The sequence below is a fragment of the Orcinus orca genome, chromosome 16 (genome assembly GCF_937001465.1).
Source record: "Orcinus orca chromosome 16, mOrcOrc1.1, whole genome shotgun sequence".
Taxonomy (NCBI): domain Eukaryota; kingdom Metazoa; phylum Chordata; class Mammalia; order Artiodactyla; family Delphinidae; genus Orcinus; species Orcinus orca.
The window spans coordinates 22,376,289-22,401,675 of NC_064574.1; the positions used below are offsets into that span (position 1 = coordinate 22,376,289).

The 25,387-nt window shown below is 45.7% G+C and overlaps 1 protein-coding gene across 1 annotated transcript in view; it reads right to left on the bottom strand.

The window, feature by feature from the left end:
* Window positions 1–868: 868 nt before the first annotated feature.
* CTNNBL1 (catenin beta like 1) overlaps window positions 869–25,387 on the bottom strand; it is a 170,210-nt gene continuing 145,691 nt past the window's right edge. Inside the window, exons 14-16 of the mRNA XM_049699992.1 lie at window positions 12,363–12,500; window positions 12,066–12,138; window positions 869–1,061 (exon numbers count right to left, since the gene is read on the bottom strand). Coding sequence (XP_049555949.1) covers window positions 973–1,061; window positions 12,066–12,138; window positions 12,363–12,500 — 300 coding nt within the window. The 3' untranslated portion in view covers window positions 869–972. The remainder of the gene's footprint in view (window positions 1,062–12,065; window positions 12,139–12,362; window positions 12,501–25,387) is intronic.

Here is a 25,387-nt window from a genome sequence, read left to right on the forward strand (position 1 = left end):
GACCCTGGCTGAACACTTCATTCTAAGTCGGTTGTCCTCCCACTCCTCACTCAACGAGGACTCTATGCTCTGTGACAGAATAAAAACACGCTAAAGGACCGCTGACTTCTGTAGAGGAGGAGACCAGCTTTCTCACAGTCCCTGTAAAAGGGGTGAGACTGCAATTCTGAAGCCACAGACATGTGAGGGAAGGACAAAAGAAATCACCAAATGGGTATTATTACCCCCACTCTGCAGATGAAGGAAGTGAGATTCAAGAAGGTGAAGTCACTTATCCAAACTGCCACAGCTGGTAAACAATGCAGCTGGATTTGGACGCCCTGTCTACTCTAAAGTGGTAGCTCTCACCCTGACACTAGGAACCACCTGGGGGCTTAGGACAGTTCCAGGGCCTGGGCCTCACTGGACATTCCGATTTCATCATTCTGGGGTAGGGCTCAACACTGATATGTATTTTTAAGCCCCCTTCCAACCAGAGTGACTCGGACATGTGCCCGGGGTTCAGACCGCTGCTCTGAGGACTGTGTGCTCTGCGGGCGGCCTCGCAGTGCCAGGAAGCCCTCCCTAGGGTGCTTCTGCACGAGCCACGTACCTCGTGTTACACGCCCAGGCTCTTCGTGTCAGGGCTGGAAGCCCCAGAGAGGTCCCCAGTCCATGCCTTCCCCTTCCCAGCTGCAGATGGGCAGCCTCACCGCAACCCCCAGGGCAGCCCCAGTGGCCGCTTTATCACTCATCTGCTCTCAGAGCCTCAGTTTCTTCACTGGAAGGGGGAGGCCAACCACTAAGCTTCCTCAGACGTGTTCCGTGAGCACTGCTGGGAAAGGTGTTGGGTAAAGGTTAGAAGGTACAGAGAACACCAGCCCAGGAATACCAAAACTAGCTTTTATTTGTCCAAAAGTCACATCGAGCTCCGTAAAAACTGTTTCTGGGGGAGGCCCAGAGAGAGTCCCTGCTGCCCAGGGCCAGGGGCCGCTAGAAGTTCTCCAGCAAGCCCAGGATGCGCTTCTGCTCGCTGTCCCGGAACTCCGGGCTCCGGCCATCCCCGATGTTCTCCGCATACTCTGGGGAGACAAAGGCAGGGTTAGGCATGAATCTGAGGTGTGGGGTCCTTCGTGGCCGGGTCACATCATGCCTCTCCCTGAACCCCAGCTCCCGTGGGGTGTGTGCTTCTCTAATGCCTCCAGTGGCAGCCACGGTGGCAGTTGTGTGCAAACTCCTTGGTCTTGCATTCAAGGCCCACGGGGGAAAGGGCCCAACTCCCCTGTCCCTGCCCGCATTCCCCTCCTAGCTGCAGCCTTTCTTCACTTAACACACACAGTGGATGCTATTATGGGCAGGTGCTGCCCAGACCCAGTGGTTCTCAGAGCGGGAACCCCAACCAACAGCAGCAACATCACGCAGGAACTTGTTAGAAATGCACATCTGGGGACTTCCCTGGCAGTGCAGTGGTGAGAACTTGGCACTTTCACTGCCGGGGCCTGGGTTCAATCCCTGGTCGGGGAACTAAGATCTCACAAGCTGCGTGGCGCAGCCAAAAAAAAAGAAATGTAGAGTTGGGTCCAATTCAGACCTACTTATTAGGAAGTTCTGAGGACGGGGCCCAGCATTCTGTGAACAAGCCCTCCAGGCGGTGCTCATGCTGCTCACATTTGAGAACCACTATCTGAGGCAACGGGGATAAAGTCCTGATCAAAACAGGACAGGTGAAAATCTCTGCACTTGTGGAGCCTACTTTCTAGTGGGGGAGACAAACCGAAAGGTAAATAAAATATATAGGGTGGCTGTCAGAAGGCCTCACAGAGATGGGGGATTTGATTAAAGACCTGAAGCAGGTGTGTGGGGGAATATCTGGGAGCGAGTGGCAGAGGGGCAAGCAGAGCAGGGGCTGAGAGGGGAGCATGCCTGGACCCTCTGCGGTGAGCAAGGAGCTCAGAGCCGGGGAGGGGCGGGGCACAGGTCGTGTCGGGCCACTGTAAGGACTTTGGACTTTCCCCTGAGATGAGAAGTTATAAGAGCGTTTTAAGCAGAGGAATGACATGACTTGACTTTAGCCAGCTCACTCTAGCTGCTGTGTGGAAGATACCCTTAAGGTGGCAAGGGCAGAAGGAAGGAGATGTGATTTGATTGGTGGTTTGGTCCAAGGAGGTCATGGTAGAGGTGAGACGTCTTCAGATTTTAGATGTATTCTGAAGGTGGATCCAGCAGGATTTACTGAGAGACTGGAAATGGGGCGTGAGAGAAAGAGATGTGGATAGTGAAGTTGCTAAGAAATACGACAGGGTAGTGGAGAGGGTGACAGGGAACTTGGAATTCCTCCAGGGAATAAGGGGAACAGGTGTCTGCACCACGAAGGGGGGGGCTGGGGTACAGTCCACTGACATGAGATTGAAACAAATGGGTGTTTTTTGGAAAAAGGGAGGGAGAAAGAATGGTCTAGAGACGCCCAGGAGGAGCGTGGAAGGCCCCTCCTCCGTCTCCAGTGGTAAAAGGCATGTGGGAGAAAGTAGGTACCACTTGAGAGGACCCATCCCTGGTAGAGACAGTTTTAGTTAGAACAGGAAGATAAAGGAAATACGCCTAAAGAGGATGGGAATACAGGACATGATGCTGATGACAGAACATAATCAAAGAGTTGTAAGGTGGGTAAACATATGGTCCCGTTTCCCCTGTTATCCCAACAGAGTACTTAACACACCTCCATTTTATTCTCAAAAGTGTCCTGGCCCCCCCAGATTACGTGGTCAGCTGGTTTTAGGAGGCGGGAAGGGGTGCGATATGGCACAGAAATGATGTGTGGAGCTTAGGCATGAGAGTGCAGGGCCTGTGTGGTGAGTGGGGCCCTGGGTTTCCTGTGGTGGCTCCCAGAGCACCGTGGACGGGGACGGGGGAGGGAGAGCCAAATCCTCTGTGCGCTGACCATGCCCTGCCCCCGCCCTCAGACAGGAGATGGTGCAACACTGTGGGCTGTGTTTGTATCCTGACTCTGACTCACAATCCTAGGTGGCCTTGCGTGGTCTCCCCCTCAGCAAATGCATGTAAAGAACCTATAATAACAGATGTTCAAGATACGCTAGCTCCCTCCCTGAGCCTGCTTTGCTCAGGCCAGCAACATCTCTCTCGGGGGAAACACCACACATCCTTCAAGGACACCTTCTCCGCAAAGCCCCGCCCGCTCACCTGACTCCTGTTCCTGTCCTCAGGCCTCTGTCTCCACCGCAGGCCTGACTTCTAGATCATCTTCTACTTGTCCCCTCTCTCCCTCTAGACTGACAGCGTCATGAAGGTAGGGGCTTTCGCCTTACTTTCAGCTAAATTCCCAGCAGAGCTTGGCTGAGAGCCGACTACCAGTCTGGTGCTGTGAATAAGCTCTCAAAGCAGTGGCTCAGGAATGAGTGCCTGTGGGTCTGCCCCCAGCTCCCTGCCTGGGGTGGCCTGAAGTGGAACAATAGAAAGCTCTCTTGCAAGAGGCTTCTGCATAATAAAACATCTGCTCACCCAAATCAGACAAAGAGTGGGGAAAGGGAAGAAAGCCTGCAAACCCTCCCCCACCTCCCATCCCCCACCATGATGGAGCAATACCTTGCCCCTGCCACTTCTTCATTTTTCCTCCATCCTCTTTATTACTTTGGACATGTGCCGGAAAACGGGACTTGGGATTCAGACATGTGCCAGCTGTGTGTCTCCCCCTGGAAATCATCCTCTTCTGTTAGGCCCATCCATCACCTCCAACAGCAAACGGCTGTGATCCCTTCTATTAAGTCTCCTTAAAGGGAGGGCTGGGGTGATGGGAGAACAGAAACTGGGCTGCGGGAGAAGGCTAGGGGCTGTATGTAAGTGGTATCTCTTACTCACATGTGAATGATCTAGTCGCTGCCCCAGGAGAGAGAGAAATGACCATTATAGCATTTAATACCCTCAGAGGTATGGTCTGAAAGCAAGAGTCTTAATGGACTGAACTAACACTTTGTTCTAATGTATTCTCAGACCCAGGAGAGAGGGAAGTGGAGAAACAGTCTGATCCTTTGGGGCAGTGATTTTTTTCCAAGTAAAGCCAACTTCCCTGGAGGGACCTAATCTCTTTCTAGGGATGCGCAGAATAGAGGCCCAAAGTTTGTATCGATCCCCTGCTGAATCACCCCTCCAAAGGCCTTAGAAAAACACATGCCACAGCTGTACACAGAGCACCCACCCAATGGACAAGTCTCCTCTGTTGCTCCACATGCGGGGAAGGAGGAAACAGTCAGATTACCTGCTCTCTGGAGATGGGCTGTGAAGGAAGTTAGTAGGATCTGGAAGAGGGGCTATTCTATACAGAGTGGAATGGGACCTCACATGTGGTGAACACTGTTTACGTGCCAGACATTTATCTATATTGTCTCATATAATCTTTGCAGCAATCCTATAAGGCAAAGAGCACCATCTCTGTTTAGAGATGAGGAAACTGAGGCATATTAGAGAACTGAAGCAACCTGCCCAAGTCTAGGATGGTAGAGGAACTGATATTCAAACCAAGAACATGTGTCAGAAGTGAAAAAGGCACGTCAAAAGCCATGGGGGTGGGGCTGGGGAGCCGGTCCCCAAAGTGGCATCCTCTTACCTAGGCAGTTATCTTACCCTGCCTGTTCCCCATCCTTTGGGGAAAAAGTCTCCAAAGCAGCCCAGCCGTGGCAGGGCGTCTGGCTACAACGTCCTCACAAAAGGTAAGGCTCTTCAGCGCTTTGTGACCACCTAGAGGGGTGGGATAGGGAGGGTGAGAGGGAGACGCAAGAGGGAGGAGATATGCGGATATATGTATATGTATAGATGATTCACTTTGTTATAAAGCAGAAACTAACACACCATTGTAAAGCAATTATACTCCAATAAAGATGTTTAAAAAAAAAAAAAGGTAAGGCTCTGGAGGGAATGTCCTGGAGTAAAGGGGCCTCAGCAGCCAGAACAGATGTGGAGTGGGCTGCTGGGGCCATGCTCCCTCACGCCAGGTCACTGAGTGTCAGGGCTGGCAGGCCTCTCAGAAATGTACTGCAACTGGATGGACAGGTGACCGGCCAGGGTCCCGCAGCAAGCCAGCCACAGGGCCAGGCCCACCGGGTCTGACAAGCCCCGGGTGCTCTCCCACTGGCCGTGGCAGCTGGTACCAACAGTGTGTACCTCACCTCTCACCCTCTACCCCCTACCCCAACTCATTCTTTGTTTCCAGAGTAGAATCCTATTTGGAGCAAACCCTGGTGGTGCCAGCTACCTCTGGTTATTAAAGCTGCTGCAGCAGTTTATAAATATTGAACAGATTCCTCCCAGAGGTCTCGGGAAAGAGTCCTCTTTGCTCTGTGCGCATGCGCGCGCACGTGTGTGTGTGTGTGTGTGTGTGTGTGTGTGTGTGTGTGTGTGTGTAAGAAAGGGAGAGAATGCAGGAAAAAGAGAGACGCTAGATGAAGGGAGAACTTCAGGGTAGGGGAGAGGGAGAGGGGAGACAGGAAGAGCGTGAGTCGGGCTGGAGAGTGAGAAAGACGGTGTACACATAGACTCCCTTCTCGACTTCCCCAGCATTTTCAAATGCTCTTACAATAAAGGCTTTGATGGAGATCAAAAACAGGCAGCAGTGCTGAACGCATAAATATTAAAGCAAACTTTAGACAGCAGGTTTACTATTCGGACATGGAATACAAGCTGTTTTGTTTTTGGTAAGAGGAAGAGGGAGGGACACCCGGGCTGGCGGATGGGGAAGGACTGTCTTTGAGGACGGAGACTGGGACCAGCGCTCACAAGCCTGGTTCAGATCCCTGGACCTTAAGCCTTAAACACTCACCCTTGAAAAAGTGCAGGAGGAAGGGTGAGTGGGGAGAAGAGGAATGCCAATATTTTTACACTGAAAACCCTTGAAGACATAGAAATAATCACAAAATAGAAACTGGGAAAGTAAAATCCTTGAGGTCTAACAGAGTCCTTAACGACAAGGATGAGTGTGGAGGGACTAATGTCACTTCTCTAGGAGGAGGATGTTGTGCTGGGGCTGCAACTGGGGATATAAGCTTCATCAGGGATCTGATTAAAATGAAACCTACTTAAAGGAGGAGGAGAAGGAAACTTACCCTTTGCTTACAGCGCTAACAGGGTCACATCCCTATAGACCATTTTCCCACAGACCTTTCAGCTGCTTGAAAAAGTACCACCTACCCCTTCCACCCCCACCAGGCCCTGAGGAGTATGGCCTGGGTGCTGGTCCATGGGCTTTCCTGCCAGCACTGGTGAAAGGATTAGGCCAAGGAAGGGAAGGAAGGAACCTGCCTTTACTGAGCAAGTATTCTGTCCCAGGCCCCCAACTGCATCTCATCCTCAGCCTTCCTTGGGGCAGTATTCACTTTCGGTTTGTTTCTTACAGAGGAGTAAAGGAAGGCTCAAACCGGTTATCTACTAACTTACCCCAAGTTACAGAGAGCCAGAATTCTTGCTGGCCTGTACCTCTCAGCTCTGCTTATTCCTGCGTGAGCTGGAATGTGAATCACAACGGTGACGGTAGCTACCATTATTAGGCACTTATTACGTGCCAACATGTAGGCACTTTACCTGCAGCACCTCATCTAATTCCCACAGCAACCTTTTGAGGCAGATTACCCTCATCTTATAGACACTGTGGCTTAGGGAGAGGGCAAGTAGCTGCCTAAGGTTAAACAGCCGCTCCGGGGTCCTTTCCTGCCTCCCAACCCTAGAGGCCACAGCAGCCATGGCCTGGCGCAAGTCACACACATCAACGTGTCACCGGAAGAGAAACCCTATCAGCTTCTGCAGCTTTCAAATCACAGAGGCAAAGCCCAGGTTACCAAGAGCTGAACTCAATATGGAAATACGTGTTTATGAGCTTCTGAGAGAAGACTTCGAGCCACAAAGAACACAAGCAAATCAAAGGGCCGGGAGCCAATCTCTGAAAGCATTCTGAAGTCTTTGGCTCAGTCTTTTCGCCAGTGACAAGAGTTTTGAGTCAGTAATCCTCTAAGCTTTCCTCTGCCAAACAGCCCAGCACCACCTGATCTTCCAACAACTTTCACCAGTGACTAAAACATCCAGGAGACTCACCAGAGGCTTCCATGCTAACCCCTGGCACAAGTATTTATACGAAGTATTCCCAGGTCACAGTGCCTACTCCATATCCAAGGAGAGGACCACTCAGTGTACATCTGCATCTGCATCTGCATATGGAGGTCCTTCACGGGCTTCAGGAAGCCATCTCCTTACTTACAGTCATCAACCTCCCAGGAACGGAATACACAAGGGTGGTTGCCAGGGGCTGGGGGAGGAGGGAATGGGGAGTAAGTGTTTCATGGGTACAGAGTTTCAGTTTTGCAAGATGAAAATAAGTTCTATGGACAGGGGGTGGTGATAGCTGCAATGGTTAAAATGGTGACTCCTATGCATATTTTAGCACAATTAAAAAAACCACCCCAAGCACCTCCTCCTCTGTGCAGCCTCTCTGGATCTTCAAGCTCCTTTTTAATCTCCAGCAGAATTAACTGTGCTTTCTTGAGTCTCACTCCATACCTTAGCACTGACTTCAATCTGCTTTGTGTTGTGCTTATTTATTTCACATGTGATGGCACTGAATTGCCCTGGGGACAGGGCCTCCTAAGTGTCTCACTCATCTAAGGAGCCCACCTAGTGCCCTGTGATGCCAGTGGGTACTCTGTAAAGGTGGATGCTCTGAATTTTCTTTCTTAAAATGCAGTAGGAGTGTATCAGCCCATTGGTACAGTTAGAGCTCTCCTTTCTGCCAGATGGAAGACCGACTGAGTCTGGATCCAGTTTCCAGCATTAATAGTGACTTGGGTAACATCCCTTAACCTTAACCACAAGTCTTGGTTACCTTATCTGCAAAATGGAGACTGTAATCCTGCTTTTAGGACCATTGTGAGAACCAGAGAACATACATTAAAAGCCTGGCACAGAGGACGTGCTCAGGAGAGACCACTCTACCTACTGGTCCCGGATTTCTGGAACAGCACAAAGAAGCCTGAAGCACCACCTCAGCAGTACCCCAATAAGCATTAGCTGAGCCCCTTCTCTGCGCCAGGCGTGGGCCAGGCACCAGAAGGTAAAAGCCAGGACGACTGTCACTGCCCTTTCAGAGCGCGTGGTCCTTCTCTGGCACAGAGACCACCGTCCCCTAGGCGGGCACCAGAGGCCTTAGGCCAGAGCTGCTGCCAGTTCAGGGAAAGCTGGACTTTGGGAGCACTGAGTAAGCAGTCTGCAAACCAAGGGACTTTAGTGAGCCATCAATTTTCCCCAGCTCTCTTGGCACCCCCAACAGAAAAGGAGGGAGGAAGATCGTGAGAAAGGGGACTGAAATATAACGGGAAGAGTCCCCTGCTGGGCTTGCCTCATCAGCGTTTTCCTGAGACCTCAAGGGATACATCAGCTGTCATCCTGCCAGCAAAACTTAGGAAATATATAGGACATAAAATCAAAGAAAGAAGCTTGCATCTAATTAGCACGTTAAAAAAAAAAAAAAGGAAGCAACCCAAACTGAAAAACAAAATTAAAATCAAAGAGGACAGACCGATGAGCTGGCTGTCTTTGTGAGGCTTTGTTTTTTCGTGCATTGTGATGGAATGAAGGGTGGAGGCAGGAGGGGGAGGGCGCGAAGGCTTTTAAGAGGTGGGCCTGAACACAGCCCAGACGCCACCCCTATCCAGCCCTGCGGTAGCCTCACCCCTTTTCAACCTCAGCACTGCTCGGAGCTTGCTCACTGCACCACTTTCAGGGGCTGCTGAGAGGCAGCCTGTGGCACAGCTCCACCGCCCAACACCGCAGGCAGATGGGCTTCCTGGGGCCAGCGTGAGCCCTTTATTATAACCTTAACTTTGCATCTGGAGAGAACACTTTCTTTTGTTTGTTTTCAGTGGTCAGCGTCCTGTGAGGACTTCTTTGACCTGGGCAATGACATCTAATCTCCTGGCTTTAAATATCACCTCCATACTACTGACTTCAAATTGTCTAAACAAGCACCTCTCCCGCCCCAATGAGAATGTCTACTCTCTGCTGGCCAACAAAGGGATGCAGGCGCTACCCGTAACCCAAACTCACCGTGTACCCAACAGAACTCGAGAGACTTGCCCAGCAATACTCCCAGCCCCACCCAATGCTCCAGCCTCCCTCACCCCTGCTTGGCCTCCACTGATGTGGCAGAGTCCGTATGAAGGCCACTGATGTCCTGTGTTGGACGTTTGCTCCTTCTGCCTGGGACGTGCCTTTCCCTCTGGGACACCATTCCCAGTCCTGGGACCAGCCTCTCCTCCCCTGGGATTCCTTGGTATGGCCTGTGCCTCCATTACTGCCCCCTTATCACTCCCTTAACGCTGTTCACAACTTTAACACAGCACCTAGCACATCATAGTTAGTTTCGAGTGTCTCTCCCAGCTAGACCATGAACCCTCAAGAATAGGGATCTTGCTTATTTATTCTTCCTTGTATCTCTAGTACTGGATACAGAGCTTGGCACCCAGCAATGCCAGCTGAGTAGTTGTTGGAGTGTGTATTTCACTTAGCTTGATTATGGTTGGTCATTTCTACATCTATGTTCCCCAGAAGACTATAAGCTCCATGAGGGCAGGTGCTGTGTGACACCTTAGTAGCACAGTATTAGCACTGTGCCGAGCCCTGAGGAGAGTCGCAGTAAACGTTTGCCAATTTAAATTCATGCAAGGGTAGGGTTGAATTCAACAATGTTTAAAATATTCACCGGGTGTCCATTATGTGCCTGGCATTGCTCTAGGTGCTGAGGAGACACGGAGAACGAGCCAATGTCCCTACGTCACGGAGCTTACATTTTAATGTATGAGACACACAAATCAAGGAAACAAAGACATAAATAAAAGTAATTACAGACTGTGATAAGGGCTAGGAAGGAAATAAACTGGGTGCTATGATGGGAAATAACACATGGAGAGAAGTGGATTGATTCAGGATGGAGACTGGAGGCAGACGTGGCAGCTTTACTAATGGATTGGCTGTGAAGGGTGATGGCGAGAGAGTTGAAGGGCCGGACCTGGGTCTGGGAGGAGGGATCTGAGAGTCTGGACAGAGCGGGAAAAGAAAGCAACAGGGGAGAGGAACAAGAGTGGTGGGAATGAACACAGCATCTGTGCAGGCTGCTTACCTGCTCACCTGCCCAGACAATCAACAAATGTCTACTCAGCACCCAGTATGCACCCAGTGCTTTAACAGGCACTTGGGGAATAAACTGGGATCTGAGGGAGACAGAGGCTGGCTCACAGCAACTGAAAATCCTGAATAACCTCAGGTATATGTGTTAGGATCTCTGAAAGAAAAGCATCCACCTACTACGTGTCAGCACCTGTTAAAAACACTTTTCCTTTCTCAGATCACTGTTTTGATCACAGGAATGGAGGTGCAGGGAGAAGCCTAAATGCAGGAGAGTAGAGCTGAGAGTAATAAAAAGTTCTAATTGAACATGTGGGCGTTGAAAGTAAATGCCATTTAAAGGCTGGGGTTGCAAATCACCACAGCTGCACATTAGGGAGGAGGTGGCATGACACTCTGAGCAGTAACCCATGTGAATGTGACACTGAGAAAGAGGGAGCACCCATGATGCCACTGTGGAAGATGCCAGGCCAGGCTCATGAATAAGTTCCCCCTTTCCTCTTTCTGAGGGAGAAGACAATAAATTCCAATGCCTTGAAGGCTCCATCTACAAAATGGGCACGAAGGATTTACCATCCCCACCCTCCTGGGAGGGCTGTGCTGATCATGTGATTTCCAGTCCTATGTTTTCACTCACACTGTTCCTTTGTTTTGGAATGTCTAAGACCTAGCTCAATGTTACTATTCCCACAAGGCTTCCCAAGGGGTTTTAGCCGTGCCTCACTTATAATGCTGCTAATGATAATCATCATCATAATAGTTCATAATACTCATAATAGCTAACGTTTGCCAAGAACTTATTAACTTGAGATATTTTCCATATATCATCTCATTTAATCCTTTTACCTAATCTATGAGGTCCCAGAGCAGTTGGATACCTTGCCCAAGGTATCACAGTAAACAGCAGAGCCAGGATTCTGTTTCAGGAGCCAGAGCCCAGAGCCCATAGCTCTTAACTTCTCTTCACTTTATTATATGTATCATTTATCTCCACATTTCATCTCCCACATGTAACAGGAGTTATAAGCCACTTACAGGCAAACCCTCTGAGTAAATCTAGCCTAATCTCTCATCTTAGAAGTGGGCAGGACAAGGGTCAGAGAGAGAGATGATGTGCCTGCAGTTACGTCCATCACGACTCTCTCTCTGAACTCTGGCATTATCAGTACTATAAAAGCCAATACAGGCTTCTAGCCGCCATGTGTGTTAGTCTGTGCTAAGTGGCTCGAGGGTGGAACTGCACCACTGAGCTGATTGAGAGCATGCTCACCGACTGGAGGCCCCTTGGGAGCCACTCCAGCTGAGTCAGGCCCAGCCAAAGATACAACAGCATTTGAGAGACCCGTTGGGGTAGGCGAAGGAAATTCGCCCAAGCACTTTCTGTGTGCCAGGCACTACACTGGATGCTGTCATGTAAGTATCTTGTGAACCTTTGCAAAATTTCTTCTAGATCATGCTCACACAGCTGGCGGAAGGCAGCGCTAGCACTGGAAAGCAGGCATGCTTTTTCTACTACACCACACTGCCTCAGATTCACTTCCTTCTGCCTTAATTCCAGGTAGTTCTTGTTAGTTCCTTGTTTTTTTCCCCTAAGAAAGCAATTTCCTTCCACTACATGCAGCTTGGAACTAGATTTTTTTATTTCTTGTTTGGTGTTTTAAAATTTCCAACACCTAGTGCTCCTTGTTTGTTATGTGTTTTTAAAATTCTGGAACTAGAGGGTTAGAGGCAGAGAATAACTAGGTTAGTCTTGGGTATTCTGACAAGATGACCTGGACACACACTGAACTGGACAACACACTTACGCCTTCAGTGCAGAGAATGTTATGCACCAAATTCCAGGGATATTGACAGAGACAGAAAGCATCGTCTAATTTCCCTGGAGCCCCAGACACAAGCAACGTGCAACTCACCCTTGATGATGTGCCTCACAATTTTGATGGAGCTTCCACGCATATTTAGGATTTGGTGAACCCTCTGGCGAATCTAATAAGGAAGGGGAAGAGTGGAAAGAGAAAGAAAAAGCATCATTTGCCCTGGTAGACATCAGAATACGTCATATTGAAAGTATTCACCTCACCCCCTAAAAGAGAGGGCCCACACAGAGTGAAGGAATTCAAGGAGAGTGTGATTCGCTCCATTCTACCTAAGCAGGTGGCAAGCAAGGAGTCAGGGAAGGAAGGGCCCATCCAGGGGCAGCCCCCTCCTACCTGGGGCACGTTGGCATTGCAGATCTCTGCCATGATGTAGCAGATGTGCTGGAGAACAAAAAGTCCTGCATCCAAGCGCCGGAGGTAGAACTCATCCTCAATGTCATTGTCTATGATTTCTCCACGCCGGACCATGTCCTAGAAATGAATGAACGTTTGGGAATAAAAGCCACACAGTGAGTGAAGGAGGAAAGAATAGGTTTCTAGTCCACCCATAATACACAGAAGAGTAGTAATTACAACTACAACAACAAAAGAAAACCACTCTGCCTCGATTTGCCTCCTGCTTCTCCCATTACTCTAAAGTATCTTATGTTCTCTTGTTGGCCCAGGGAGTCAAGATTAAAGTCCATTTTTCCTACACAGTTACTCAGGGCCAAAATGATCTCATCAACATATTCAACCTGAAAAAATAAGCTGATGGGGACACAAATCTATTCATCTGCTTCTACTCATTCTTTACTCTTTCGTTCCAGCCTCCATAAATAACTTCTCTACAGATATACTTAACTCTCCTTCCCTTCCAAATCAAGTTAACCTAGGGAAGAGAGCTGCTTTCTCTATGATTCTGTCTTGGTATCCTGGTGATGGCACAGGTACCCAATCTGTGTGTCCCTTTTGGCTTACATTTTGTTAGATGCAAAATGCTGCCCATCTTTCCATTTCATTCCACAAGTTCAATACTCCCTCAAGGCCAAAGTCCTAATGAGTGATGCGAGTCTCTTTCCTAAACTTTTGTAACCCCAGACCTATCAGACTTGCTGTCCCCAGATCTATTCCTCTCTAGTAGATTCTTTAAAAAAAACAAAAACAGCTTTATTGAGATACAATTGACATACCATACAATTAGTATAGTCAGAGTTGTGTAACCACCATCACAATCATTGTAGAGTATTTTCATTCCCCTCCACCTCCAAAGTCCCTCATCCAGTAGATTACCACCACCTTTGCCAAGAGGCCTCTTCTTCCCAACTCAGGGACTTTAGGGCCTTCCTTCCTAGGGATTCTGGGGTATCTCTCAAGCCAACGCTATTTTTAAGCTACCTCTCCTACAGAGCCTTAAAGCTAAAAACTCCTCCTTTCCAAAACTCCTGACAGCACCCTTGCAGGTCACTCCATGACACGACCTCTTCTGGCACGTCATATTCACACTGATTTCAGTTATCATCAGCTCCCTGTTTCTATAACTCTCTTTATTTCATGAGGGTGAACTGTGAGCTCTGTGAAAGTGGGGACTGAATTTTGTCTTTACATCCCCAGCGCAGTAAACATCCATGCAGTGAATGAAAGGAAAAAGACATCTCGGTTTTAGGCTGTCATCTCTCAGGGGTCAGAACTGGAGGAGGGACTCATTCTACAGGACTAGCGACTGGTCTAAGAAGACAGGTGCTTGAATACATGCTTTTGATGACGACAATCCATTTCTTAATTCCGTCAGTGGTTTTATGGCCATGGTTCCCTCTGACAACTCAGGCTCCTGTCACTGACAGAAGCCCTTGGGACCCTGCTTTCCACTCTCCCAAACTCGAAGGACTTACCACCGTGGTCATCAATCTCCAACCAGCATCCTTCAGAGACTATTTAGATGCAGATAACATGCTTCTTTATTTGCCCAGGGGGCCAGCCTGCAGCTACACAAGGCTACTTTTCATCTCACTCCCAAAGGCCTCTGTCTGAGAGGCAATAGAGGGTTCTAGATTTGCCAGGCCTTGTACTGCTCAGTAAATCACCACCACTAATTCATAGCTTTGTTTAGTAGCAAATTCCTTGGTAATCTGGTAATAGTGCTAACGTTCATGAGGTAGTCATGGAGCACTGGACTGACGTCCAAGGAGTTTACAAGTAGAAGGGCCTCTTTAGTTTCTCATTTGCTCATAATCATAACTTCCTGCTCCAGAACTCCTAAGTGTTCAGAAGCTGGGGGCCCAGGAAGGAAAATTACTCTTGACTTTCACTCATGCAAAAAGCATTTGCTGTTAATACTTCACATTTCTATAATGCTGCAGAGTTTAGAGTGTTATTATGTATATGGTCCTTATTACCAAATTTAAAGAGAGCAGGGAAGGGATTATTAATCCCACTGTACAAATTAGAATCCAAGGCACACAGAGGTTAAGTAAGTTGCTCATAATTACCAGTTACTAGAATATGGACTCCCCGGGGGCAGGAATCCTGTCTAATTCACCTCTGAGGTGGAAATGAGTAACATGAAGCACAGTGTTCAGATCTGGACCCTGCTAAGTGCCTAGTGGCAAGAACACCTTCCTAAGCATTGAGTTAAGGCAGAAAAGGAATTAAAATGGAGGTAAGGGGATGCCCTGGTCTTAGTCACCAAGAAGCTGACTGTCTATCCGGGAAGGTCACAGTAACACAGAGAATGACCAAGAAGTAAAGGGATACAGTGCGCCCACAAATTTAAAGTAATTACAAGTGGTGGGTGCTAATCAGGGCTGGTTAAGATGTTAGGGCATTGGGAAGAAGTGACTTAGATAAGGTTTCAAGGATCCTGACTGGCAGACATAGCAGGATGAATGCCTTAAGAATGAAGGCCTTCCTGTGGTCCGAAGCCTTATGCAAAATGCCTTACGCAGCTCATACTTTCTGCTCACTAGCCCCCGACCCACACACACAGCACAAACAGGCCTGCCCTCCCTCTTCTGGCCCCTTCACTTTTCCTTGTAATGTTGGTACTCTTCCCAATCCCCGATCTCTATCGTAATGTATTTAAAGTCTAAAACGTGATACTCCTTACAAAACTTCTCCTGAGATCTCTAAAAACGTCTCAGTGTTTTCTAACTTGCTGTGATTTTTTTCAATCCTCAAACCCCCCAAGTTTTGGATTTGTACCTCTTTTATGGCACCTCCCATGCCCTGTCCTGCAATAGTTATTCAGACGTGTGCCTCTTTCCTGTGTAGGTTCCTTGAAAGCAAGAGTTGTAAAGTTTTAAATCATCTTTGTACCCTAGAAAGCACCTTGCATGGTACTTTTTTGCATAGCAGACTCTTGAAAAGCATTTGTGAAACAGGATTGGAAAAATGCAGGTAGAAGTTCAGCTGTATTAATGAGCTGTGTGTGCTAAGACTTCTGTGGATGGGGTAGGAGGGGAAACATTAGGAAATGGGGAGGGACAGTGCCTTGGAGGGCTAGCTGGTGGGAGGCTTGAATGCTGGCCAGAGAAGTGAGATATGATGAGCTGCTGACTACACTGTGCAGGAAAGTGAATGAGAATGTGCCAACACCTCTATGATGGACACATCGGCTTAAAGTGTTGAGAGGCAGGCAGAGTGTACAGCTCGGAGGCCACAGTATCAGCCTATGTGAGAAGTATATCAGATGGGGAAGAGAAGAGGGGAGGGGAGGGGAGCAGAGGAGAGGACAGAGACCAAACCCTTAGAGGTTTCCAAACATGGGAACTTGGAGAGAAACATATTCATTCATCTACCTGGTAAAGATTGCCTGAACACCTAACTATGGGCCAGGTATTACATGACGTACCAGGGGCGGCAAAGATAAATAAGACAGTCTACATAATCAAGGAGATTAAAGTCTAATGAGGTTAACAAATATGAACAAACTTCTTTTTAAAATGTAGTGATGGCTATTATGAAGGACCTCTCAAACTGTACTGAGTGCCATGGGACTCCAGAAGAAGGACAGACTAAGTTTGTTTTGAGGAGTCAGGAGAGTTCAAGGGAAATCTAACATTTGAGCTGGATTCTGAAGGAATTTGACAAGCTGGAAAGAACATTCTAAACAGAGGGAACAATAGCATGGGTCAACTCGGCTAGGGTGGAAGAGAACAAGAGCGGAATATCACTGCCATTAAGAGAGAGAAAGAAGAGAAAGAAGGGAGTGTTTCTTTGCTTATTAGATCCTAGCTACCGGCAGATCATAGTTTTTGATTGATTACTACATACCAGGCGTTGTGTGACGCAGTCTGAATAATAGCCATTGCTACCACCATCTACCCACCTTGGAGGAGCAGCTAATGTTTACTGGGGGCTTATTATAGTGCCAAGTGCTTTACCTATACTGATTCCTTTACTTCTCACAAATATTACGCGGTAGGGATTGTTACCCCCATTTCAGATGAGGAAACTGACTCAGGCAGAGCAACCTGCCTAAGGCTAGTGGGTAGGAGAACTGGGATTCAAATCCAAGAATGTGCTCTTTTCCTACTACCATGGTTGTGTAGGTATACGTTTTAGAGCTGTTTGGAGAACAAAGGAAGATACTAAATAACAGAAAGGCTTAAGAAATAGAGTTTAGCAAAATTAAATTTCTCCAATTACATCAGAAGTGCCCCTGGCGATTTTTTCTTTTTCATACTCTTCCCCACAATCTGATCTTCTTTTAACCAGACATAATGTACCTTCCCATTTCTCTAAATACTGTCATGTGGAAAGGATTGGACCCAAGAGAACATTGACAAATTCTATTTTTTCCTCTTTCCTCAGAACTTCAAGACTCTAACAACGTTCAATTCGACATTCTACTTTTAGACACAAGGCCACATGATTTGAAAGTGAAATTTTCCAATGTAGATCTGAGATATGATTACAGTTCATCTCCAAGAGAGGCATCACCATCACCGCACTGAACAGGCACAAAGATGAAACACAGACTGGCTTCTAAGACAAAGTTTGTGCCCTGACAGATTTAGAAGCATCACAGAAACCAGCACACAGAGAAGGTGACTGCTGTCAGGATAGTCCCTAATCTAGCCTGTTACAACTCTGTGGCATGGAATATTTACTGCTGAGTGGATTCACGGAAGCTGAGCACAAATGTTTACTCCATGTTTAAAGGGAAATTTAAAAAAGCAGGGTGATTATGTATTATTCTGATGGAAAATAAGGAAGTTTGCGAACAGTTCTTTTAGGCTTCTCAAGTTCTGGTCTGTTTTAGAAAGAAGTAGGATGGTATGTCACCTTTATTATCCACCCGTCTCACAATGTGTGAACAGAGTCAACTTCTTATAAATGGATTAATGCATTTTTGGCTCTTTTTCTCCGTTTCTAAGACACTAGATAAAAATTTGATCTTGAGATAAGGACTTGATATGGTTCTTTGGATTTCTGTGCGTGAGGAAGACCTAGACATCTTAAAGAACTAAGCAAATGGGATCAGATCCCAACTCTAATACTAACTTACTAGTGTCTGTAGGCAAGTCATTTAATTTTTCTTGGCCTTGCCTTCTTTGCTTGGAAATTAGAAGCCTAAGCTGGATCAGGGAAGGGAAATAGGGTTCCTGAGTGCCAACTCTACTTCACTGTCATGGCTGTAGATTACTATATTGGAAAAGCATTGTGCAGCCAAGTTGGAGCTTAGTAGAGGAAGAACACTGCAATCAGTCAGCACTGTTTACACCAATCACAGGTTGGAGAGTGTAGGGGTGCTGACCTCTGTCTTCCCTGATCAGGCCTTCTTGAAGGTTCCTTTTAGCTTTGATAACCTGTGGCAAATCTAGGACTGAAGCACCTTCATAACCAGATGCAGTGAGTTTCTGCCTGCATATGGGTAAATGGACAGACGGGAGCTGTTGACTGACAGTGCTCCTAGACAGTCAGAAGAGCCACTGGGAGACATGCCTCAAGTAGAAGACACAAACTGTCACCTCAACAGGACATGTTTAGTACTGACAATTAGCTCGTCCTCTCATCAATAAATTAAACTTCCCTATAAGAAAGAGACAACCCCTGGATCTGCTATTATATTAGACAGGCTATTTTAAAACAATTTGGGCAGGCAAATCAAGTGCTCTTAAAATGGGAATATGGGAGAGGATTGGGAAGATGGCGGAAGAGTAAGACGTGGAGATCACCTTCCTCCCCACAGATACATCAGAAATACATCTACACGTGGAACAACTCCTACAGAACACCTACTGAACGCGGGCAGAAGACCTCAGACCTCCCAAAAGGCAAGAAACTCCCCACGTACCTGGGTAGGGCAAAAGAAAAAAGAATAAACAGAGACAAAAGAATAGGGACGGGACCTGCACCAGTGGGAGGGAGCCGTGAAGGAGGAAAGGTTTCCACACACTAGAAGCCCCTTCGCGGGCGGAGACTGCGGGTGGCGGAGGGGAGAAACTTCGGCGCTGCGGAGGAGAGTGCAGCCACAGGGGTGCAGAGGGCAAAATGGAGAGATTCCCGCACAGAGGATCGGTGCCGACCGGCACTCACCAGCCCGCGAGGCTTGTCTGCTCACCCGCCGGGGCAGGCGGGGCTGGGAGCTGAGGCTCGGGCTTCGGTAGGTCGGGGTCAGAGCGCAGGGAGAGGACTGGCGGCGTGAACACAGCCTGAAGGGGTTAGTGCACCACAGCTAGCCGGGAGGGAGTCCGGGAAAAAGTCTAGACCTGCCGAAGAGGCAAGAGACTTTTTCTTCCCTCTCTGTTTCCTGGTGCACGAGGAGAGGGGATTATGAGCGCTGCTTAAAGGAGCTCCAGAGACGGGCTCGAGCCGCGGTTATCAGCGCGGACCCCAGAGACGGCCAGGAGACACTAAGGCTGCTGCTGCCACCACCAAGAAGCCTGTGTGCGAGCACAGGTCACTATCCACACCCCGCTTCCGGGGAGCCTATGCAGCCCGCCACTGCCAAGGTCCCGGGATCCAAGGACAACTTTCCCGGGAATTCACCTCAGGCTGGTGCAACGTCATGCCGGCCTCTGTCGCCGCAGGCTCGCCCCGCACTCCGTACCCCTCCCTCCCCCGCGCCTGAGTGAGCCAGAGCCCCGGAATCAGCTGCTCCTTTAACCCCGTCCTGTCTGAGCGAAGAACAGATGCCCTCCAGCGACCTACACGCAGAGGTGGGGCCAAATCCAAAGCTGAACCCCGGGAGCTGTGCGAACAAAGAAGAGAAAGGGAAATCTCTCCCAGCAGCCTCAGAAGCAGCGGATTAAAGCTCCACAGTCAACTTGATGTACCCTTCATCTGTGGAATACATGAATAGACAACGAATCATCCCAAATGGAGGAGGTGGATTTTGGGAGCAAGATATATTATTTTTTCCCCTTTTCCTCTTTTTGTCAGTGTGTATTGTGTATGCTTCTGTGTGAGATTTTGTCTGTATAGCTTTGCTTTCACCATTTGTCCTAGGGTTCTGTCTGTCTGCTTTTTTTTTTTTTTACTTTAAACAAAAATATTTTTCTTAAAAATTTTTTTTTATTTTAATAACTTTATTTTATTTTACCTTACTTTATTTTATCCTCTTTCTTTCTTTCTTTCTACTTTTTCTCCCTTTTATTCTGAGCCGTGTGGATGAAAGGCTCTTGGTGCTGCAGCCAGGAGTCAGTGCTGTGCCTCTGAGGTGGGAGAGCCAACTTCAGGACACTGGTCCACAAGAGACCTGCCAGCTCCACGTAATATCAAACGGTGAAAATCTCCTAGAGATCTCCATCTCAACACCAACACCCAGCTTCACTCAACAACAAGCAAGCTACAGTGCTGGACACAATATGACAAACAACTAGCAAAACAGGAACACAACCCCACCAATTAGCAGAGGGGCTGCCTAAAATCATAATAAGTCCACAGACACCCCAAAAAACACCACCAGATGTGGACCGCACACCAGAAAGACAAGATCCAGCCTCATCCACCGGAACACAGGCACTAGTCCCCTCCACCAGGAAGCCTACACAACCCACTGAACCAACTTTAGCCACTGGGGACAGACACCAAAAACAATGGGAACTACCAACCTGTAGCCTGCAAAAAGGAGACCCCAAACACAGTAAGATAAGCAAAATGAGAAGACAGAAAAACACACAGCAGATGAAGGAGTAAGATAAAAACGCACCAGACCTAACAAATGAAGAGGAAATAGGCAGTGTACCTGAAAAAGAATTCAGAATAATGATAGTAAAGATGATCCAAAATCTTGGAAATAGAATGGAGAAAATACAAGAAACATTTAACAAGGACCTAGAAGAACTAAAGATGAAACAAGCAACGATGAACAACACAATAAATGAAATTAAAAATACTCTAGATGGGATCAATAGCAGAATAACTGAGGCAGAAGAACGGATAAGTGACCTGGAAGATAAAATAGTGGAAATAACTACTGCAGAGCAGAATAAAGAAAAAAGAATGAAAAGAACTGAGGACAGTCTCAGAGATCTCTGGGACAACATTAAACACACCAACATTCGAATTATAGGGGTTCCAGAAGAAGAAGAGAAAAAGAAAGGGACTGAGAAAATATTTGAAGAGATTATAGTTGAAAACTTCCCTAACATGGGAAAGGAAATAGTTAATCAAGTCCAGGAAGCACAGAGAGTCCCATACAGGATAAATCCAAGGAGAAACACGCCAAGACACATATTAATCAAACTGTCAAAAATTAAATACAAAGAAAACATATTAAAAGCAGCAAGGGAAAAACAACAAATAACACACAAGGGAATCCCCGTAAGGTTAACACCTGATCTTTCGGCAGAAACTCTGCAAACCAGAAGGGACTGGCAGGACATATTTAAAGTGATGAAGGAGAAAAACCTACAACCAAGATTACTCTACCCAGCAAGGATCTCATTCAGATTTGATGGAGAAATTAAAACCTTTACAGACAAGCAAAAGCTGAGAGAGTTCAGCACCATCAAACCAGCTTTACAACAAATGCTAAAGGATCTTCTCTAGGCAAGAAACACAAGAGAAGGAAAAGACCTACAATAACAAACCCAAAACAATTAAGAAAATAGGAATAGGAACATCCATATCGATAATTACCTTAAACGTAAATGGATTAAATGCTCCCACCAAAAGACACAGACTGGCTGAATGGATACAAAAACAAGACCCATATATATGCTGTCTACAAGAGATCCACTTCAGACCTAGAGACACATACAGACTGAAAGTGAGGGGATGGAAAAAGATATTCCATGCAAATGGAAACCAAAAGAAAGCTGGAGTAGCAATTCTCATATCAGACAAAATAGGCTTTAAAATAAAGACTATTAGAAGAGACAAAGAAGGACAATACATAATGATCAATGGATTGATCCAAGAAGAAGATATAACAATTGTAAATATTTATGCACCCAACATAGGAACACCTCAATACATAAGGCAAATACTAACAGCCATAAAAGGGGAAATCGACAGTAACACATTCATAGTAGGGGACTTTAACACCCCACTTTCACCAATGGACAGATCTTCCAAAATGAAAATAAATAAGGAAACACAAGCTTTAAATGATACATTAAACAAGATGGACTTAATTGATATTTATAGGAAATTCCATCCAAAAACAACAGAATACACATTTTTCTCAAGTGCTCATGGAACATTCTCCAGGATAGATCATATCTTAGGTGACAAATCAAGCCTTGGTAAATTTAAGAAAATTGAAATTGTATCAAGTATCTTTTCCGACCACAATGCTATGAGACTAGATATCAACTACGGGAAAAGATCTGTAAAAAATACAAACACATGGAAGCTAAACAATACACTACTTAATAACAAAGTGATCCCTGAAGAAATCAAAGAGGAAATCAAAAAATACCTAGAAACAAATGACAATGGAGACACGACGACCCAAAACCTATGGGATGCAGCAAAAGCAGTTCTAAGAGGGAAGTTTATAGCAATACAATCCTACCTTAAGAAACAGGAAACATCTCGAATAAACAACCTAACCTTGCACCTAAAGCAATTAGAGAAAGAAGAACAAAAAAACCCCGAAGTTAGGAGAAGGAAAGAAATCATAAAAATCAGATCAGAAATAAATGAAAAAGAAATGAAGGAAACGATAGCAAAGATCAATAAAACTAAAAGCTGGTTCTTTGAGAAGATAAACAAAATTGATAAACCATTAGCCAGACTCATCAAGAAAAAAAGAGAGTAGACTCAAATCAATAGAATTAGAAATGAAAAAGAAGTAACAACTGACACTGCAGAAATACAAAAGATCATGAGAGATTACTACAAGCAACTCTATGCCAATAAAATGGAAAACCTGGAAGAAATGGACAAATTCTTACAAATGCACAACCTGCCAAGACTGAATCAGGAAGAAATAGAAAATACGAACAGATGAATCACAAGCACTGAAATTGAAACTGTGATTTAAAATCTTCCAACAAACAAAAGGCCAGGCCCAAATGGCTTCACAGGCGAATTCTATCAAACATTTAGAGAAGAGCTAACACCTGTCCTTCTCAAACTCTTCCAAAATATAGCAGAGGGAGGAACACTCCCAAACTCATTCTATGAGGCCACCATCACCCTGATACCAAAACCAGACAAGGATGTCACAAAGATGAACAAGGATGTTCACTGATGAACATAGATGCAAAAATCCTCAACAAAATACTAGCAAACAGAATCCAACAGCACATTAAAAGGATCATACACCATGATCAAGTGGGGTTTATTCCAGGAATGCAAGGATTCCTCGATATACGCAAATCAATCAACATGATACACCATATTAACAAATTGAAGGAGAAAAACCATATGATCATCTCAATAGATGCAGAGAAAGCTTTCGAGAAAATTCAACACCAATTTATGATAAAAACCCTCCAGAAAGTAGGCATAGAGGGAACTTTCCTCAACATAATAAAGGCCATATATGACAAACCCACAGCCAACATCATCCTCAATGGTGAAAAACTGAAACCATTTCCACTAAGATCAGGAACAAGACAAGGTTGCCCACTCTCACCACTCTTATTCAACATAGTTTTGGAAGTTTTAGCCACAGCAATCAGAGAAGAAAAGGAAATAAAAGGAATCCAAATCGGAAAAGAAGTAAAGCTGTCACTGTTTGCAGATGACATGATACTATACATAGAGAATCCTAAAGATGCTACCAGAAAACTACTAGAGCTAATCAATGAATTTGGTAAAGTAGCAGGATACAAAATTAATGCACAGAAATCTCTGGCATTCCTATACACTAATGATGAAAAATCTGAAAGTGAAATCAAGAAAACACTCCCATTTACCACTGCAACAAAAAGAATAAAATATCTAGGAATAAACCTACCTAAGGAGACAAAAGGCCTCTATGCAGAAAATTATAAGACACTGATGAAAGAAATTAAAGATGATACAAATAGATGGAGAGATATACCATGTTCTTGGATTGGAAGAATCAACATTGTGAAAATGACTCTACTACCCAAAGCAATCTACAAATTCAATGCAATCCCTATCAAACTACCACTGGCATTTTTCACAGAACTAGAACAAAAAATTTCACAATTTGTATGGAAACACAAAAGACCCCGAGTAGCCAAAGCAATCTTGAGAACGAAAAATGGAGCTGGAGGAATCAGGCTCCCTGACTTCAGACTATACTACAAAGCTACAGTAATCAAGACAGTATGGTACTGGCACAAAAACAGAAATATAGATCAATGGAACAGGATAGAAAGGCCAGAGATAAACCCACGCACATATGGTCACCTTATCTTTGATAAAGGAGGCAGGAATGTACAGTGGAGAAAGGACAGCCTCTTCAATAAGTGATGCTGGGAAAACTGGACAGGTACATATAAAAGTATGAGATTAGATCACTCCTTAACACCATACACAAAAATAAGCTCAAAATGGATTAGAGACCTAAATGTAAGGCCAGAAACTATCAAACTCTTAGAGGAAAACATAGGTAGAACACTCTATGACATAAATCACAGCAAGATCCTTTTTGACCCACCTCCTAGAGATATGGAAATAAAACCAAAAATAAACAAACGGTACCTAATGAAACTTCAAAGCTTTTGCACAGCAAAGGAAACCATAAACAAGACCAAAAGACAACCCTCAGAATGGGAGAAAATATTTGCAAATGAAGCAACTGACAAAGGATTAATCTCCAAAATTTACAAGCAGCTCATGCAGCTCAATAACAAAAAAACAAACAACCCAATCCAAAAATGGGCAGAAGACCTAAATAGACATTTCTCCAAAGAAGATATACAGGTTGCCAACAAACACATGGAAGAATGCTCAATATCATTAATCATTAGAGAAATGCAAATCAAAACTACAGTGAGATATCATCTCACACCAGTCAGAATGGCCATAAGCAAAAAATCTAGCAACAATAAATGCTGGAGAGGGTGTGCAGAAAAGGGAACACTCTTGCACTGCTGGTGGGAATGTGAATTGGTACAGCCACTATGGAGAACAGTATGGAGGTGCCTTAAAAAACTACAAATAGAACTACCATATGACCCAGCAATCCCACTACTGGGCATATACCCTGAGAAAACCATAATTCAAAAAGAGTCATGTACCAAAATGTTCATTGCAGCTCTATTTACAATAGCCCGGAGATGGAAACAACCTAAGTGTCCATCATCGGATGAATAGATAAAGAAGATGTGGCACATATATACAATGGAATATTACTCAGCCATAAAAATAAATGAAATTGAGCTATTTGTAACGAGGTGGATGGACCTAGAGTCTGTCATACAGAGTGAAGTAAGTCAGAAAGAGAAAGAGAAATACCGTATGCTAACACATATATACGGAATTTAAGGGAAAAAATGTCATGAAGAACCTAGGGGTAAGACAGGAATAAAGACACAGACCACAAGAATAAAGACACAGTCCACAAGAATGGACTTGAGGATATGGGGAGGGGGAAGGGTAAGCTGTGACAAAGTGAGAGAGTGGCATGGACATATATACACTACCAAACGTAAAATAGATAGCTAGTGGGAAGAAGCCGCATAGCACAGGGAGATCAGCTCGGTGCTTTGTGACCGCCTAGTGGGGTGGGACAGGGAGGGTGGGAGGAAGGGAGATGCAAGAGGGAAGAGATATGGGAACATATGTATATGTATAACTGATTCACTTTGTTATAAAGCAGAAACTAACACACCATTGTAAAGCAATTATACTTCAATAAAGATGTAAAAGAAAATGGGAATATGATTAATAGAGATTAAAGAGAAATTCCAAAAAATCAGTAACCTCCTTAAGTATTGTAAAGATATCGTATTTTACAAAATTTCAAAGTGAAAATCTATATATACATTGAATTGTATTTGAAA